The 20,218-nt window shown below is 42.1% G+C and overlaps 1 protein-coding gene across 2 annotated transcripts in view; it reads left to right on the forward strand.

Moving 5' to 3' along the window:
- trappc8 (trafficking protein particle complex subunit 8) overlaps positions 1–20,218 on the forward strand; it is an 81,768-nt gene that overhangs the window by 14,648 nt on the left and 46,902 nt on the right. For both annotated transcript variants that reach the window (XM_082146759.1, XM_082146758.1), the window contains 9 exons: positions 387–561; positions 9,409–9,562; positions 11,461–11,545; positions 11,654–11,904; positions 13,117–13,232; positions 13,315–13,465; positions 13,599–13,699; positions 18,081–18,186; positions 19,469–19,600. In XM_082146759.1, the coding sequence (XP_082002885.1) occupies positions 387–561; positions 9,409–9,562; positions 11,461–11,545; positions 11,654–11,904; positions 13,117–13,232; positions 13,315–13,465; positions 13,599–13,699; positions 18,081–18,186; positions 19,469–19,600 (1,271 nt within the window). The remainder of the gene's footprint in view (positions 1–386; positions 562–9,408; positions 9,563–11,460; positions 11,546–11,653; positions 11,905–13,116; positions 13,233–13,314; positions 13,466–13,598; positions 13,700–18,080; positions 18,187–19,468; positions 19,601–20,218) is intronic.

Below are 20,218 nucleotides of genomic sequence, written 5' to 3' on the forward strand. Positions count from 1 at the left end.
ACGGTAAATATAAATTATAGTTATGGATGTCCATTGATACAAAAAAGGGTATATTGCTCACCAAGGGTATATTGCTCACCTATGCTCACCAAGGTTGCAATTATTTGATCAAAACTACAGTAAAAACTGTAATATTGTGAAATATTACATTTCACATCATTCTAATATGCTTACTTGCCCAGTCTATCCAGATTTTTGATTGAGTTGGTTTTGGGCAAGAATATATATATTTTGTCACTCTTGTATTTAGCACTCTCTTCTCTTCCTCCTCTTTTTAAAATGTTTTAATTGAATTTTTTTGTTGTATAACTTTTTTTTTTCTCTCAGTCTCTGTTTTGCTTTTCCCTCCATCTGTATTGTGAGAGATCTCCTGAACTCGGCTACAGGTATGTTGGTGGTGTCGTCCCATGAGGCGGTGCCGACGGAGCAGTTCCTCAAGCTGTCCCAGGAACAGCACAGAATCCAGCACAGTGGAGAATACACCCACCCCAAATGGTTCATCCCAAACACGCTAAAATATTACGTGCTGCTTCACGATATCAGTGACGGAGACGAGCAGAGGTTTGTGTGTGTGTGTGTGTGTGTGCACGTCAGTCTCAAGTGTTCTCCTTGTACAGGGGTTGAAATTTACTTTTTATACTTGGTAGCGCTAGTGCTCACAACTTCAAAAAGTTAGGAGCACCTGCAAAACTTGTGAAGCACCAAAACTAAAATTTTTATATATATTCTTTGCCACACACTTGTCTCAGCATTTCTTGTGCTTGGCACTCCCCGTGCTTAATCAAGCTCTCACGCTTAAATTGTGTGAATTAGTGATGCGGTTATATCTGCTGATAATACATGGCTCAGGTGGGCCAAGTATTAAAAAATAACATTCCAATTAATTGCGGGTGGGTCGCGGATGGATGTGAGATAAATCATTAATGTGTTCATTTTAATAAAGACACAGAGTTATCATTTCACGGTAAAACGCAACGAACGTGCATTACTTTCGGTTTCAACATTAATGTATATCTCTTCAGGGAAAACCAATCAAGAAAAACATGCCTCAAGCACCTCCTAGTGGACATTATATAAAACACAAAGAAACAACGCTGTGGTAAGCGGTATTTCAAAAACGCTGTTGGACACTGTTGATATTTGAAATCAACCCAATCAAACACACCTCTCGCTTCATTGCTCTGCCTCCAAAACTCACCCTCCCATCCTTAACCGCCCTGCTCTGAGTCGGTCTCGAACCCCGATCCGGCGGTATGCAAGGTGAGTGCATTAACAATGACGCTAAACACCACATTCTCTAGCTGTCGTCAGGGTGACTCTCACTAGCTGGCCTCCGTTACGCACACAATCCAAGAGTGGATGTCTGTTTATCATAGCAGAAGCGCAACAAAATAATGCTTCACGAAAAATAAAGTACAGATGATGAATGAATGACAAGGAAAGCACAATGAATGAACGTATAGTACACAATAGTAATTACAAACAAGAAGTCGTTGTTAGTTGCCAACAGCACAGCAGCTCCAGACAAACAATGACACTCAAACCCAGTGTTACTCACATGTGGACCCGAATCAAAGCAACCTCCGCGTCTGTTTTCAGGCCTTCCCGCTCAGGTCTCTCCAGCACTGGAAAGCTTTTCTAATATTAACGCAGGTCCTAAAGCTCTTGCCCAGTCATAACCCTTCGTTTTCCAGTGATTTCTTTTGAGCTTTTCTCTTTTATATTGTCTCATCTCTATTTCTGCTGTCTTTCTTCAAATCTCCCTCTTGCTCGTTCTCTCTCCTCCACCCTTAATGCCGATTGGCTACACACATTTTTTTGTTGTTTGTTCGTGTGTCAGTCTGACTAACTTCCAAACAGCGTTTTTTAAATACCGCTTACCCCACCTTTAACAACTTAACATCCTCAAAGGGGTAGTTCACCCAAAAAAAAAATTTCTGTCATTAATTAAGGGGGCCGCACACCGGCCACGCCGCGCCACGTCTAGGACAACTCTCACCTGAAAATCCGATAACATCAGCAATTTTCTGATTTCTGTAAATAAATATAAAACTAAATGTATATTGCAGCACATGGTGAAGTCCGTATATACATTAACTACGATTTGAGACACATAAATGTATATTTAATATAAAACTATGTAAATGGCGCTCTGTGGCGCAGCAGGATTTTGAACACGGTCCTGAGCCGCCGCGGACAGACGCCGACAGGCGCCGCCGGTGTGTGTAATCTCATAGAGAATAATGTGTTCGAATTTAAAAGATGTGGCGCCGAGCTGCGCGTCCGGTGTGCGATCCCCTTTACTCACCCTCATGTCGTTCCAAATCCGTAAGGCCTTCGTTCATCTTTGCAACATAAATTAAGATATTTTTGAACCCCCTATTTCTGAACCCCCCATAGGCAGCAATGTCAATTCAACTTTCAAGGCCCAGAAAGGTAGTAAAGACATCGTTCAAATAGTCCATGTGACTACAGTGGTTCTACCTTAATGTTATGAAACGACGAGAATACTTGTGCGCAAAAAACAAACAAAAATAATGACTTTATTCAACAATTTATTTTCTTCTTTGTCAGTGTCCTACTCTGATCACGTAGTAAACACAGTGCAGCGCTTCTGGGGTTCTACGTCAGAACGTGGCTCATTATTAGTTAGCTACTGCTTCAGTATCACACACATGTCGTGGTGCTCACTTGGTTCGTTGGTCCGTTGGGTCGGATTGCTTTCACACCTCAACCAAACCACTCCAGAGATCATTTGTAATCGGACAGAGACCACAATGTTCAGGCGATCTCAGACCGATTGTTTCAATAAGGATCCGAGCGCGATTTCCGTGTTCGTATATGCCTAAATGAACCGAACTAAGTGAGAAAACTCACCAGGTTCCAAAACAAAGGCTCCAAATGAGCCCGGTGTGAAAACGCCCTTAGAGTCAATAATACTTGATATCATAGTATGCACAAGTCGTTTGGGCAACTTTCAACTAGAGCTCCCACATATGATCACTATGAACTAGAGCTGCATGATTAATCGTTAAGAGATCGTGATCTTGATTCAAACACTCACACAATCTCATTCTTACATGACAACAATTCGGCCATGTCTATTAAACTTTTCACAAGAACGAACACAGCGGAACATTTAAATTAGTGTTGGCGCTGACACTGACCCAGAGAGAGCAGTTAGGTTATGATACAGCTTCTTTTCGGCCACACGGCATCATTATTTTTGTGTTACAAATATTCATATTATCCCAGAAATACTGCGAGCGCACGGAGGGAACTTTGTGTTGGTCTTTTAAGTTCCACAGAGGTCACACCTTTGACTTTTAGCTTGACCAATGAGAAAGGTGCAATTCTCAAGCAGGAAAGTTCCTTTGTTTGAAAAGCTGACTCATTTGCATGATTGGAGTAAGCTGGCAGTTTGTGTCTTTTTATACTCTGATAAATATAACAAACACACACTTCTCATTCTATGAGAAGGTGATGTCCACCAAAGTGTGAGTCATTAAACAAGTAATATTTTGATAGGTGACACCACCTAGATGGGGCTACATTAACTAGTAGTTATATCATCAGGCATGCATACACTATACAATATGAAAAGATAATATACAAACAGTAATACTAAACTAAATGTACTGGGGAAATGCATGTTCATTCATTAGACAGATTTGTCAATGGATTAGTGGAGATAATTCCATTTCTAAGGGACTGCATGTCTGTTTCTTGTGCCCTGTACTGTTCTCTTATTGAGAACAATCAATGTCCTAAGTGTCTTTGAGTGGAGAAAGAGGGTGATAATTCTCAGTGGCGAAACCAGACATCACGCAGTCTTCCGCAGGGGTTGTGTTTGATCGGTCCAGTCGTTACATATGACAAGGGCAATTAAAAAAAATATGCACAGAAATACACGCACATTCTTTCAAATAATTAGGGTTCTCTTACGAGAGGTTCTCTCATATTGCGTAAGTAGCTTACGCTGCGGGAAAAGTCATCTTTCTCGAGATATGAAGCCAAAAAATTATCCTTAATTTTTATAATCTTGTCAACGCAGTGCAGCAGCACGCAGACCTAGAGCAGGCTAACTAGCGTGCTCATTGGCTGCCCTGCCGCAACTGCAGCAGCCTACCAGTGAGCCTGGCGTGACGTCACGCCCAATGGGAGCGCTCAGCGCCCCCGCGCGTCACGGCCCGTAAGAGGGGCGTGGCTTAGCTTATAAAAGGAGGCTCGGGGGCTGCTTTCTCTGATTTTTGTCTCTTCAGCGAAGCTCTCCGCATCGCTGGACTCTGAGGAAGCCGCCGTCGAATCTAGCGACCTGCAAGCCGAGGATTCGCTTACCGCTTACCCGCAGCGACGCCAGGGCGGCCGCCCTAGATCGCGCTCAGCCAGCCGCCACAGACCGCCTCCCCCCCGGGGACCCCGGTCCAAGGTAGCGCTGAAACCTGAGCCCGCGAAGTCCTCCTAGCAGCCGCAAGGAGGAAAAGATGGCTGAGTCCCGCCGCGGCCGGACCGCCATCAAAGCGCCCAGCTCTGTCAGTCCCCTTAGGAAAGGCTACTGCAGCAGCTTACATCGCAGCCAACGAGCCAGTAACACAACTCGCTCGCCTGCACACAAACGTCGTTTTCACGGCGACCCAGAGAAATCTCAAAAAGAGTATTGTTTCGGGTTTCCCGGCTCACGCCGAAGGTGTCATGAGTGTAGAATGTGTGCCCACACCCCTGTGTTCACCACTACACACAAACACGATCTCCCCGGTAACGCTCACAGAGCGCACTCTCATAAAGCGGGCACGCGCCGCTCGAGTGCTAAGTGTAGAGAATGTGCCCACAATTCTGTGCCCACGCCTACCCACTGCCCGCTCTGTCACACAGTTATCCCGGGACGCAGATCCTTTAGAGCTCCCAAGCACTGGCCGTGTTGCGAATGTAAGCTCTGTGCCCGCTCACAAGCGCGCGCGCTTACCAACAAACACATTAACCCCATGCCGCTCTCGCGCCACGGGTTTCTAGCAACAAAATGTGCTCCGTCCATAGCAACCGAGCCGTTGCGTGCTGTACAGCCGGTCACCACTGTCTGCGAGCCCCCGTATTCGAGCACCGGCGGCGCGCGCACCGCCCCATCTTCTCTGATACAGGTTCCCCATCCCGCGCAGCGCGGCGATCCGAACCCAGAGACCATTCGACCCCTAGCAATGCGTGCGAAAGCATGGCAAGCTATCCAGGGTGTGTCAGAATGGGTGCTGAATACTATAATGCACGGCTATTCGCTTCAATTCGCTCGCCGTCCACCGCGCTTTTTAGCACGGACCGAGACGAGAGTGAGCAGAGAAGTGGCGCATCTGCTTCAGGCAGAAATAGCAAAGCTGCTGCACAAGGGGGCTATAGAACAGGTGCATCCTTCTCTGAGCGAGTCAGGCTTTTACAGCCGTTATTTCCTCTTACCCAAGAAGGACGGAGCGCTAAGACCTATTTTAGATCTGAGATATTTGAACAAAGCTCTCATGAGACGGCCGTTCAAAATGATTACAATCAGACAAATTCTCGCGCAAATTCGCCCGGGAGACTGGTTTATCTCTCTCGATCTGAAGGACGTATATTTTCAGATCCAGATAACACCCCGTCACAGGCCATTCTTGAGATTCGCCTTCGACGGTCGGGCTTATCAGTACACCGTCCTGCCGTTCGGTCTATCTTTGGCACCCCGTACATTTACGAAGTGCATGGACACGGCTCTCTCTCCCCTGAGAAGACAGGGGATGCGGATACTGAACTATCTGGACGATTGGCTAATTCTGGCGCGGTCAGAGACAGAGCTTTTGTCTCACAGAACAGCGCTTCTCAGCCATCTGGAAAGCTTGGGTCTCTCAGTCAACTGGACCAAGAGCTCATTACTGCCCCGTCAGTCAATTTCCTTTCTCGGGATAGAACTGGACTCGCTGGCTATGACAGCCAGATTGTCAGAGCAGCGTGCGCACCGCATTCGACATCTCGCCGCGTCTTTCCAGACGGGCAGTCACACGCCGCTGAGGACATTCCAGCGAATCCTGGGGCATATGGCTTCAGCTGCAGCGGTGCTCCAGCTGGGCTTACTGCGCATGCGCCCGCTTCAACGCTGGCTGAAAGCGCGAGTGCCTCACCGAGCTTGGACTGCCGGCAGCTTACGAGTCAGGGTGAATCAGGGCTGTGTTTCAGCCCTCCAGCCCTGGCTGGCAGCCGAATGGTATCGCACAGGAGTGACGATGGGTGTTGTCTCGCGCCGGAAAGTTGTCTCGACAGACGCGTCCAACCGAGGTTGGGGAGCGCTCTTCGAGGGCAGACCGGTCTTTGGCCATTGGTCAGACCAGGAGAGTCGCCTTCATATAAACTGTCTAGAGATGCTGGCGGTCGAGAACGCGCTCAAGCACTTCCTCCCATACCTACAGGGTCACCATGTACTAGTCCGTACGGACAACACGTCAGTGGTGGCCTATGTGAACCGTCAAGGCGGTGTCAGATCCAAAAGGCTCTGCACCCTGGCGGAACGCCTCCTCGTGTGGGCTCAGCACTCACTGCGCTCGCTGAGAGCCGCGCACGTGCCGGGTCACCTGAACGAGGGTCCAGACAGACTGTCCAGGGACAACGATCCCCTGGGAGAGTGGTCTTTGCATCCCCAATCAGTCCAGTCACTGTGGCGCCGTTTCGGCAGAGCGAAAGTCGACCTCTTTGCTTCAATAGACAACGCGCACTGCCCAAGGTTCTTTTCAAAGAACGAGGACGCGCTGGCCCAGCGGCCCGCTATACGCTTTTCCCCCGGTCTCTCTGTTGCCACAAGTCATCAGGAGAATCAGGGAAGCGCGCCACACGGTGCTCCTCATAGCCCCGTATTGGGAGAATCAGACATGGTTCCCGGAATGAATACGGCTGGCAGACACAGCTCCCTGGCCGATACCGGTGAGAAGAGACCTTCTCTCTCAAGCCCGCGGCTCGATCTTGCATCCTCATCCAGAGTGCTGGTCTCTGCATGCATGGACCCTCAACGGATACCCGTTGACTTGCCAACAGGGGTTGTGAACACGATCACACAGTCTAGAGCTCCCTCTACGAGGCGGCTCTACGCGTCTAAATGGTCTGTGTTTAATAAATGGTGCACCGCCAAAGGGCTGGATCCACAAGCATGTGGGGTGTCGCGTGTGCTTTGTTTCCTCCAAGAGCTGCTGGACTTGGGCAGGTCTCCATCCACGCTCAAAGTATATGTTGCGGCCATCTCAGCTTTCGCCGACTCGGCGCTGGGACATTAGGGAGAAACGAATACATCATCCGCTTCCTGAGAGGAGCTAGGAGGATGAACCCCCCGCGACCCCCTTCGGTTCCTATTTGGGATCTTTCCCTGGTCTTAGAGGCCATGAAAGCGCATCCCTTTGAACCCATGGAAACGGTGGATATGAAATACCTTACGCTCAAAACCGTTTTTCTGATAGCTCTGTCTTCAGTCAAACGTGTGGGTGACCTTCATGCGTTATCAGTTAACGCCTCATGCCTGGAGTTCGGACCTAATGACTCTAAAGTCATTCTCAGACCAAGGCATGGTTACGTCCCCAAAGTTTTGGACACACCCTTCAGAGCACAGGTCATTTCTCTCTCAGCTTTGCCAGCAACCGGCAGCGAGGTTGACAGTAACCTCCTTTGCCCTGTCAGAGCACTGAGATATTACATTACGCGCTCCGCCGCCGCCAGGCGCTCGGAGCAGCTTTTCGTTTAGTTTGGTGGGCGCACTAAGGGTCTCGCCGCCTCGAAACACAGTCTGTCCAGATGGATAGTGGACAATATCGCAGCTGCTTATGCGTCGAAGGACCTGCAGTACCCACTGGGCATCAGAGCCCACTCTACTAGAGGCATGGCCTCGTCGTGGGCTTGGTCTAGCGGAATTTCCATTCATGACATTTGTTCGGCTGGGCCTCCCCCTCTACATTTGTTAGATTTTACAATCTGGAAGTTCCCGCCCTGCAGGCGAAACTTTTATCACTCTAAATCTCGCGTAGGCCGGCCCACTTCTGTGCGCGGGCTACTGCTGCTGATTTAGCTCTCCTGGTTGAGCTGTACCATACAAGGGTTTGTCAGTCAGACCGGCCGCGCCGCTCTGTATGCCCTATTGTGTGCTTGTGTACTCGCGCTAGCCATCATATTGGCCGCCTGGCTCACACTCTTTGTGTTCCCCGGACTTCCCTGGGACTCATTTAGTGGATGCCGGGCGCGCACGGCGTTGACAAGGGAGTTCCCGCAGCGTAAGCTACTTACGCAATACGAGAGAACCTCTCGTAAGAGAACGTATCGGTTACCTAACGTAACCTCTGTTCTCTCTAGAAGAGGGAATGAGTATTGCGTAACCTGCCGTGCTCGCGCCACGAGCTCATTCGCTTCAAGCGACAAAAACCAGAGAAAGCAGCCCCCGAGTCTCCTTTTATAAGCTAAGCCACGCCCCTCTTACGGGCCGTGACGCGCGGGGGCACTGGTAGGCTGCTGCAGTTGCGGCAGGGCAGCCAATGAGCATGCTAGTTAGCCTGCTCTAGGTCTGCGTGCTGCTGCACTGCGTTGACAAGATTATAAAAATTAAGGATCATTTTTTGGCTTCATATCCCGAGAAAGATGACTTTTCCCGCAGCGTAAGCTACTTACGCAATACTCGTTCCCTCTTCTAGAGAGAACAGAGGTTACGTTAGGTAACCGATACGTTTTCTTGCTTTAGGCAGTTTTTAAATTTGTAAGTAGCTCAATTAGATTCTACTTTAATTATGTAAGCTAGAGGTCAAAGGAAACAGGAAAATAGATGTACATGCATGAAGACTGTTCACTCGCAATTCATCATTTATTACTGTTACTGAAATACGTTATTAATTAAACTGCTTCTAGCTGAACTGTGCTCAGACTTAATGTTATATAAAAAAAAAAAAAAAAAAATTTGTCCAGTGCCGATTGACTCATAACTGCTCTTTATTCCATATGCCATTCAAAGCCTCTGATATTCCCACGGCTTGTTCTGATTCTGCAATTAAACGAAAAGAGTTGATTAACACTGGAAACATGTATCCAACCCTGCCTCAGGGATTAAAATGAAAGTGGTGTCAGGAGAAAACATTTCTGCTTTTCTTTAGTAATTGTGTACATTTAATTAGAAGTAGCATGAGTAGAATAAAATGAACCTTTAAGCCAACACGAACTGCATTTGCAATGTGCTTTTCTATGAATATTGATTTCTGACATCAGCTGAGCGACAGGCATGCTTGCTTTCCTTTCCACTTACTGCGTGTAGATAAGTTGCCAATCATGGTAATCGTGCGCTGCCTGCAGCTTGACTGTGGGGAGAAGGATTAGGCTGTCATATATATTTATGATTGTATAGAACAACTATTAATGCCCATCTCTGTCTCTCAGGGCGGACTCAGTGTACGAGGATATGAAACAGCGGTATGGTACTCAGGGCTGCTATCTGCTCAAGATAAACTCCCGGAGCGGTAGCACTGGTGCGGACGAACAGATGCCGGACCCCTGGAGTCAGTACTTGCACAAGACCAGCGTACACAACCCTGTGAGTGCCACAACCTGGCAATAAACATGCAACTCATAAACTTCTGATTATCGTCATAAAGTCTGGGCCACGTTGCATTGTTTTCTGACCAAGAGCTAGAAAAGTTTTAAAGGCGTAAACCAGGTGTCCTCAACCGTGGTCTGGTTCCGTATTCCAGCTTGGTTCCAACCGGACCACTAGACATATGACAACGGTAGCACCATTTTACCGTACTTTACAGTTAGCAGTGCATCAGAACAACTGAGCGGTTCACACCACAAGCATTCAGGGTTGTTTATGATAATAATCTTTCGGCGCTACATCCTTTTATATTTGTATCTAGAGCCAAACTTCGGTTATTTTAACAACAGTAGCAGAAACACAGTGAGAAGCAAAATAGATTAATACGCTAAAACACTGGCAAAAACGAGAATGCAGCAAATATAGTTTATCTGTCATACGACACTGACCGTTCAAGCCATGTTTTTAATTCTTAATTTAACATTATTAATCGGTATGTTAAGAGCATTTCATAATAAACAATGTTATGATTGGGGGAAAATATTTGTAGATGGCAAGAAACTTAAACTTTGAAATGACTAGTTAAAGGAGAAGTTCACTTTTGAAAAAACTTTTGCTGATAATTTACTCACCCCCATGTCATCCAAGATGTCCATGTCTTTCTTTCTTCAGTCGAAAAGAAATTAAGGTTTTTGATGAAAACATTCCAGGATTTTTCCACATATTATGGATTCCATTGGGACCCAAACGGTTCAAGGTCCAAATGACAGTTTCATTGCCGCTTCAAAGGGCTTTAAACGATACCAGACGATGAATAAGGGTCTTATCTAGCGAAACGATCGGTCATTTCAAAAATAAAATAAAAAGTTGACGTTTTATAAGCACAAATGTTCGCCTTGCTCTGTTCTGTGATGCGCGTTCGTGACGTCACGTAATACGCAATTACGTTGAAAAGGTCAAGTTTGATGTGTTTACAAATGTGCGGAAGGAGGACCATATAAACATTTTCAAATGTATTTGTGTCAGTTTATCGTTTAAAATGCCCATTTCGTGTGCGCATCCTGAGTGTTTTAATATTAAAAAGCCAAAAAGAACATTTTCTTCAATTTTTCAAGCGTGACCTTTTCAACGTAATTGCGTATTACGTGACGTCACGAACGCGCATCACAGAACAGAGCAAGCCGAACATTTGTGCTTATAAAACGTCAACTTTTTATTTTATTTTTGAAATGACCGATCGTTTCGCTAGATAAGACCCTTATTCATCGTCTGGTATCGTTTAAAGCCCTTTGAAGCGGCAATGAAACTGTCATTTGGACCTTGAACCGTTTGGGTCCCAATGGAATCCATAATATGTGAAAAAATCCTGGAATGTTTTCATCAAAAACCTTAATTTCTTTTCGACTGAAGAAAGAAAGACATGGACATCTTGGATGACATGGGGGTGAGTAAATTATCAGCAAAAGTTTTTTTAAAAGTGAACTTCTCCTTTAACTTTGTTTTCTGCTTATGATGAGGGAGTTTTTAGTATTTTTCATGATGTTTGTTTTTAGTAGATATTTATTTTAAGCAAAATATAAAAATGGTCCAAACTTCAAGAGGAAAACACTGAACCCACATTCAGTATATTTTCGATCACATTGCCTTCTGCCTTGCATAATTATGTATCTAAATGTAAAAATAATAATAGCTTGATAAAACATCTGATCTTACCTTTTAATATTCACATCTAATTGGACTTAACTGATTAAATAATTTAATTTGTTTATTGAAAAATTCTCAGCACTGCTATGGCTCTGATGGCCCAATATCCTCATCCTCTGACTGTTTAGGATTATTTTTTTATTGAATTTGTTCTGCCAAATGAAATGTTCCCCAACCCTGGTGATGTTTAATAGGAGCTTTATGAAGAATGTGCAGTGAATAATGCGGTTGAAAACAACATCGGTGCAGAGGAAGATGGTCTTGATCCTTCAGTTAGAGGTTAGTCCATTCCAACTGAATCCCATTACCAGGGATTTTGGTTATAAACCTCATATTGATGAGAAATGTTGGTCTAATGTTAATTAGATGTTCCACTCATGTTTGCAGACACAGACGGCATCTCAGAGACTCATCCTCTACAGCTTGACCAGCCAACTGATGCCAGTTACCCTAGCAACAACCCTGTAAACAGCGTGGATGTGACGAAGGCCAGCTTGTCCTCTCACTCCACCCCGACCCCTCGTGGAACCTGCCTGACCCTCAATGACCACGACCACATCCGGCAGTTTATCCAGGAGTTCACTTTCAGAGGATTACTGCCGCACATTGAGAAAAACATACGGCAACTAAATGACCAGGTACATAAACGCACACAAATTATATGTTAGATCTAATTAATCTCAAGTCTCTGTATTGATTGACTTTTATTTTCTTTTTGTGTAAATTTAGACTATATTTGGTGGAAATACCAAGTTTGAGGTCTGTAAGATTTTACATGTAAAAAAAAAAAAAAAAAAAAAAGTTTCCTACACTCACTAAAGCTGCATTTATTTGATAAAAAATACAGTAAAATATTGAGAAATAGTATTACAATTTAAAATAACATTTCTATTTTAATATATTTTTTAATTTATTTCTGTGATGCAAAGCTTCACAGCATCATTAATTATCACAGCATAATTCAGCATCATTACTGCAGTCTTCAGTGTCACATGATCCTTCAGAAATCATTCTAATATGATGATTTGATGCTCAAGAAACATTTATTATTATTATTATTATTATCAATGTTCAAAACAGTTATGTTCCTATGATCTTTCATGAATAGAAAGTTGGGGAAAAACCTGCATTTATTTTGAATTAAAAATCTTTTTTAACATTATAAATGTCTTTACTGACACCCAAAATGAACTTCTGGTAGTATATTATATTTTCTTGACAAAATAATAAAATATTTAAAAATTGTATTATGTAAAATTTTATTATATTAAATATAATAAATGCTTTTCATGTTTATTTTTCTTTGCCATACAAAAAAATCGGTTTTGATGAAACATACAGAGCAAAGAAATAAAAAAATAAAGAAACAACAGAGAAGCTAAACCACATCTGTCTTGTTTAAATTGTACAGTACATAATATTTATTTTATAATCCCTTATACTGTACATTAAAATCTCACAGAAAATCATGTTTTACTATTGGCTCCAGCATCTTATATATTTTTTTGTTTACCTCCTTACATTATATATAGCCTACCTTTATAATTCATTCTTGTTGGCTGTATAGTATTATTCCATTGTTTTGCTGTTGATTTATTTGCTGTTTTTTAAATATGAACATCTTGGCTGCATTCTTACATAATAAATCAGTTTTCATACTTTCAAAATAAATCGAATAGGCTTAAATTACCCAAGAGTACAAGCCGAGGATCTCTTAATATTTATAACTTTTGACAGTAATGCAAATATACTGTTCCAATTTTTTTTTATATATATATTTCTGAAAGTTCTACATAGCTTTTGAGCTTTTCTTTCATCTTGCCTTCATTTTTCTTTATTTCCCATTCTAGCTTGTCTCGAGAAAAGGTCTGAGCCGATCTCTTTTCTCTGCCACTAAGAAGTTGTTTGGTGGAGGGAAGGTCCCAGAGAAGAGTATTGCTGAGCTAAAGAACACTGCAGGGCTGCTGTAAGCGACCTGAAGTACAAATTTAAATGTTTGTGTTGTTCTTTTATACATCTCATCTGATCATTGACCCTTGTGATATCAGCTATCCCTCAGAGGCTCCAGAGCTTCAGATCAGGAAGATGGCCGACCTCTGCTTCCTAGTTCAGCACTATGAGCTGGCCTACAACTGCTACCACACTGCCAAGAAGGACTTCCTCTCCGACCAGGCCATGCTGTATGCCGCGGGATCGCTGGTGAGACGCACACCAAGCTGCTGCTTGAAAAAAGCTCCACAGATAGGGACACTGGCATTGTTTCTGTGGTTATAAAGAGTAATACTGTCTGAACATGCTTCAGAGTGATTGCCTGGTGTCTCTGTCTTTACAGGAGATGGCTGCTGTCGCTGCATTTCTGCAGAGCGGGGCACAGAGGCCGTACCCTGCACACTACATGGACACGGCCATTCAGACCTACAGAGACGTGTGCAAGTAAGATAATACTTGGTCTTAGGCATGTTAGTATTTTCACCAAAAAATGGTTTTAAGCCAGTTATGTCTTTTGCTGTAGTGTGTCAGTGGGAAATATTAGTTTACATTTCTAACTGAGACAGACTAAATCAAGAACTGTGGCAACGTCTCCATCCTCACTTTACAGCATTTTTACACAAGTGCCTAAAACTTTCACAGTACTGTAGCTTTGCAGGCAGGAGACATTGGGATGTTCCATAAAATTACATTTGAAATATTAAAGCCATAGATGAGAATCTTGCGCTGACTAATGTTACACTTATTCTGACACCTACTGGCGTGCATGCAACATCGTGAAAAAATAGGTTTACAGTAACGGATGCGACTGTAAATATGGTATTCGTAGTGACCTATGATAGATTTATTCCGTGTGTTTGCTAAGATCATGTTTATAAGCAACACACAATAGCACTCATAGGCTATTACAAAACATTCAGCAGCACATGAGACTCCTATGCCACAAACTGAAAAAAATATTACCGACTTGAATGTGTCTAATTGACATTTATTTGAAAATATCACTAAATTAGGCTGTTTGTGTAGGATTTTGTCACAATTATGTCAGTATAGCTGCTCAACTCATCTGTCAGTCACTATTGGAGGAGCCAGCCACAACATACGGTGACGTTGCGCGATAATGTCATTGGCACATGACACAATCCATGGGCACATGTCACAAGTTGTAATGGCTCAAGCCACTATCCACTGGCCAAAGATGACCGGATGTGCCATCGGATGTGCCTCTCAGCTTATGTGCTTTTCGGCTTCTATGCGTCAGATGCCATGTCGCTTATGTTAATACTGCTACTTGAGTTTAGGCTACTTGCCTCAGACATAAAAATATAAATAGTATAAAAACTGCATTTCTCTCTATAGTGTGCTTGAATTGGAATAGGTTATATATTACGCCTGTATAGTATATTGAAAGCATTATGAAAATTAAATTAATATAAACGTGCGATCATTCGACTAATGGCTTTTAATATGAACGACTAGTGGTCGACTAGAAACATCTTTAATCGGGAACAGCGATATTATTATAAAAATAAAAATACAATTTTAAAAAGTCATTCTTGTTTTCTTATTTGGCCAGATTTGTTTGTGGCTTTTTTAAATAGTTTAGCATTTTAAAGGGATAGTTTACCCAAAAATTAAAATTATTTACTTATTTATTCGGGTGTATATAACTTTCTTCTCTCAGACGAATACAATTCGAGTTTATTTAAAAAATCCAAGTTTCTTTAATGGCGCTCACGGTTTTGAAGCCCAAAAAAGTGCATCCATCCATCATAAAAGTATCATATGAGTCCAGGGGTTTAATAAAGGCCTTCTGAAGCGATGGGTTTTTGTAATAAATATATCCGTGTTTAAAACTTTATAAACTAAAATAACCAGCTTCCGGTAAACATCTGTACGCAAGTCAACTTACGGCGGCTGTGCAAAGTTCACTAGTTGAGCAGTCATGTTTTCCGAAGCTTGTGATAGTTATTTCCAAAAGTTTGTCAGAAGTGAGTAATTCCAACTGTTTTTTGTCAAGATGAATACTGATTAAACCTGTCAAACTAAAACTAGACCCACAAAGGGAAAGATTTATCGCCTAATATTGAAAAGAAAGATGAGGCCTGAGAAACGGAGCACGACTACACAATGGAGGTTTCTCTGCACAATATAAGAGAATGTGGAGATGGCTCCATTTCTTCAACGCCAAGTAAAAATCCTGCTGGAAAAAGTGAAGGCTGAAATCTCTAGCGAAACAACTTTGGAGGCAATTTTAAAACTGGAAAGGAGGGTGGATGAGAAGCTGGCGGATTTACGTGAGCAATCCAAGCAAAGCAGCGCCATGATTGCAAGCTTAACGAATGCGGTTCAGAAAACTGGATGAGGTGAATAGTCGAAATCGAAAACTCAAAAGAGGTGAATAAGTGCAAGAAATGAGCATCTTCACAAGGAGAACTATGATCTTTAGGAGAGGGTGAGAGAACTAGAAAGATGAGGTGGTGTCTTTGGATCAAAGGCAGAGAAGAGAAAAAAAGATGTCATGTCATTCAGATCCTAAGTAAGATTGCACCTGAGATGGAGGCAAAGATGGAAGAGGCTGTTGACAGCATCCATAGGCTGGGAAGAAGGATCGTGCTGTTCACTCAAAGGCGGGTGAAGGATGAAATCTGGCGTCGAAGCAAAATATTCTCCTATTTGCAAGGCAGAATGATTGCTTCCTCGAGAGGATTTGGAAGACAGATGAAAGCTGTGGCCTCAAATCGAACAAGCAAGGAGGGCAGGAAAGCTTGCTTTTTTTTTCGCGGTCCATATGGCTTCATAGAAGCACGACAGATCACTTTTGACAGTTGAAGTGATGGATAAAGCTGATGGAAGCGGTCATTGGTTGATGGTGATACTGAAAATTGATGGTCTTTTTTCATTTTAATTCATATTTATGGCTTTAATGATGCAGCTCAGAACCAGAAATTAGTAAAAGATATTTGTGATGGCAATCAGAAACTAAAGTGATGTACTCATCTGATAATGTTTTAGTAGGAGGGGACTGGAATATGGTTCCAGACGAGTGGAAAGATAAATGGCCTCCCAGACTTAAGATATTTGGCGAAATTTAAATCGTAAATGTTTTTCATGGTTTGAACGTAGTGGGGAGAGCAAATCTAATTTGGGAAATATATCAGTGCTGTAACAAACCAGTTTTAAATAATTATGAAAATGATAGGGTGATGGAGCTTTAAAGTAAATTAGATCATTTGTATCTTGAGGGCACAGGGTGCTTATATAAGATTGCGTGCCAAGTGAATCGAGGAAGGTGAAAAGAAATAGACAGCAAAGGAACTCTATCAGTAGTTTTATGATCCAAGATTTTAGAATAATCAAAGAAGTGTTCCAGTTCTATTTTAAACTATATTCTTCTGATTTCTCTTCAGATGAGTCGGATCTCTCTCTCTTTTTTTTTTTGTTGCTAAAATTCTATAAAACAATATTCCACGTATTGAGAACTCTTTTAAATTATGTAATTCAGATATTAGGATTGAAGAATTGGATTCATTTGTGAAGAAGATTCCTTTAAACAAATCCCCAGGGACAGATGGGCTCATTAATAATTAGTTAAAAGTAGATTTGAGAAATCTATTATTCTGTGCCCTAAAATGTATTGAAAAGGAGTTGATAAAATGTATGAAGCAAGGCTTGAGTGAATTGATTCCCAAAGGTGAAGATGGTAAAGATAAAAGAATCTGAGGCCTATTTCTTTTCTTGACACCGATTATAATTTATTAATTTTTTTAAATGTCTGGAGCTTTCGCTGCTTGGCTGAAAAAAGGGATTTCTACTATAATTAGTGAGACACACAACCAGTGTTTTTGGGAGGAAGGTCAATCCATAATATTAGATTCGTCAGGGATGTGGTAGCTCACCGTTATTATTTATAATGGTTGCAGAGTTGTTATCTATATTGATTTAAAAATAATGGTATTGATGGTTTAACAGTGTTGGAAAGGCAAAAGTCAGTTTGTTGACGACACAACGTTGTTTCTAAAAAATGACCGTCAAATTCCACTAGCCTTACATTGTCAACCATTTTTCTAAAGCTTCAGGGCTTCATTTCAACCTAAAAAAAGTGAAATATTAACATTACATGAGATTCCTTTGCAGTCAGTATTTAATATACAAATTCAGGGATTTGATTATGTAACTTGTTTGTTTATCTAAAGTGGAAGCATAAAAAAAAAAAAGATTTATTGCGGAAGCAGAACCTCTGACGCAACACATGACATAATGACCAAAGCGGAAATGCAGAGGATAGAGCAAAACAAAACACCGGTCCTGAATTAGAAGTCTAAAACAAGAATATTTAAAAAGGAAATGTCGGAGGATTTTTATATAAGAGAAGAGGAGCTTGAGTTTGTTGCCCAGGCCTATTTGTTTGAACTTCGAGTGACGTCTATTCTCACCTACTCCTACATCCTGCTACGTCATACATCGCGTCAGAGGTTACGCTTCTGCCGCAAGTTGACTTGCATACAGATTTTTGTCAGAAGCTGGTTATCATTATTTATTTATTTATTTAATTTTATATATCTTCATATACACTAAGGATGGCTTGAGGGTGAGTAAATCATGGGATAATTTTCATTTTGAGTGAACTATCCCTTCATTTTAAATACATTATTATTTATTTATTTTTTGCTTCTGTTTTTAGGCCAGACAGTATATGCTGGTTTAATACTTGAGCACTTGATGAAAGGATTTATTTATTTATTTATTTATTTATTTTTTATGGAAACATGTTGCATGTTTATAATATATGTGAAAGACACAGTTTTTTGTGTTTGTGTTACAGAAACATGCTTTTGGCTGAGCGGTGTTGTCTTTTAAGTGCTGAGATTTTGAAGAGTCAAACCAAATACTCCGATGCTGCCACACTTCTGATCAAGATGACCAGTGAGGTGAGCTCAAGTCCCCGTTGACACATCTACATCTAAAGACTGTACCAAATATTTAGTCATTTCTTTGCCATTATCACCCAGGAATCAGGCAACAGGGTTCGTACAAGGTGCTTAAATAGCTTGAAGTACTTGAATTTGACTTGTTGAAATGAATCTGAAAAGAAAAGAAAACAGCCTTCGCAACAGAGTTTAAGTGCGTGAATGGTGGTTGGAGCTCTGCCTTTATAAAGCGGCACCGAATGCCAATTCCACTGAATCGTTCTTCTTCAGACCGTTGGCTTGTCAAAAAGAGATTAGAAATAGAAGAAGAAACCGGAAACCAAGAAAATAAGTGTCGCCAAATCAAAATAATCAACAAAATAATCAAAACCAAATCCCCATAACCATTATCCCAAGTCTCTAAACTTCCTACCAAAAGAAAAATGCAGAAACAAAACCGAAATCTTCAGCGTATATGACGCCGTAAACAAACTACGCTGACAGAAATTACAATTGAAGGCAATTACTCTTCAACTAACACAGAAAAGTGCCATCTACCGTTGTTCCAAAGATACTTGTAAGAATCAATCAGTAGAGCTATTTACGATTGATATGTAAGGTCAACATTCAGTAGACTTGTACAAAATGAAGAGACAACAACTAAAGGTTAATCAAGCGTTCAAAGTCTCACCGAGTGGTTAAATTATACAACACACCGCGTTTGTCTCAGATTATCCACTTGTAGTACAAAGATCAGTCACTCGCACACACTTACACTTAATACGAGACTTGAGTACTAGCGCTGAAACAGTGCATTCTCTCAGACAGAACTAACAGTGCAGTAATACATCAGCAACAACAATGAACAAACCTGAAAGTGTGTTGACTCGGAAACCACCTAACAAACATTACCATGTAATCATGGCAAAACTGGACTTTTCGGCTTCAACAAAGGCATGGGAATTGAATGAGATCTGGCGCTGATTTGCTCACTCATTTTCAACTGGGCCTTTTAACCTGTCGTCGGCACTTCAGCAGATTGGTCAAATGTCGATCATGATTTTGAGCGTTGTGATAATGTTTGATAAGTGAGTTCTCTGATTGCAGTCCTTGAAAACCAAAAAGTACTGCTTGAAAAGTACTTGAAAGTCTTGCAATTTAATTTGACAGTATCTGCACAAACGCTGAGGCAAACAGGTGCTCCCGCCCCAAAACTCACACTATTGGCTGATCTGTTGTTTCTGTGTCATGCTGCTCACGTTAACCTAATTCACTTCACACTTCTTGTTTTCCTCTCTAATAGGACTCTGACCTGCGGAGTGCACTCCTATTGGAGCAGGCGGCTCACTGCTTCATGAATATGCGCAGCCCCATGGTGAGGAAGTTTGCCTTCCACATGATACTAGCTGGTCATCGTTTCAGCAAAGCTGGACAGGTATGTTTGCAGATTCAGGAAACACACTTTCCTAAAATACACACAATTGTCCTCATCACCATTACATTAAATCACTGGTCTCTAGATGGGCCCTGGCACATTAAAAGTAGGCCACAAGATGGCTTACAATAATTCAAAATAAGACAAAACAAGGTTTAAAACAGCTAAAACAGCAAAAAATCAAGATAAAGCTGAAATCATATTTCTCAGTTTAGTTTGTTCCCTCAACAACTGTCAATTGTATTCAATGGGTTAGTTGACCAAAAAATGAAAAAAATGTCATTAATTACTCACCATCATGTCGTTTCAAACCCGTAAGACCAAATGAAGATCTTTTTTATGAAATCCGAGAGCTTTCTGACTCCCATATACTGCAACGTAATTACCACTTCAAAGGCCCGGAAAGGTAGTAAAGAATGCTCACATGAACTTGATGAAAGGATCATGCTCACATGAACAGAGACTTGATGAAAGGATCATTTTTTTCTTTTTCAGTTTTGTTGGAAACATGTTGCATGTGTGTAATGTGTATGTAATGTGTCACACAAACATGAGCGGTGTTGTTTAAGTGCCTGCTTGTAAAAGCGAATGAACACATCCTGTATCTGAGGCTAAATC

This window comes from Leuciscus leuciscus (genome assembly GCF_965113295.1).
Source record: "Leuciscus leuciscus genome assembly, chromosome: 19".
Classification (NCBI taxonomy): Eukaryota; Metazoa; Chordata; class Actinopteri; order Cypriniformes; family Leuciscidae; genus Leuciscus; species Leuciscus leuciscus.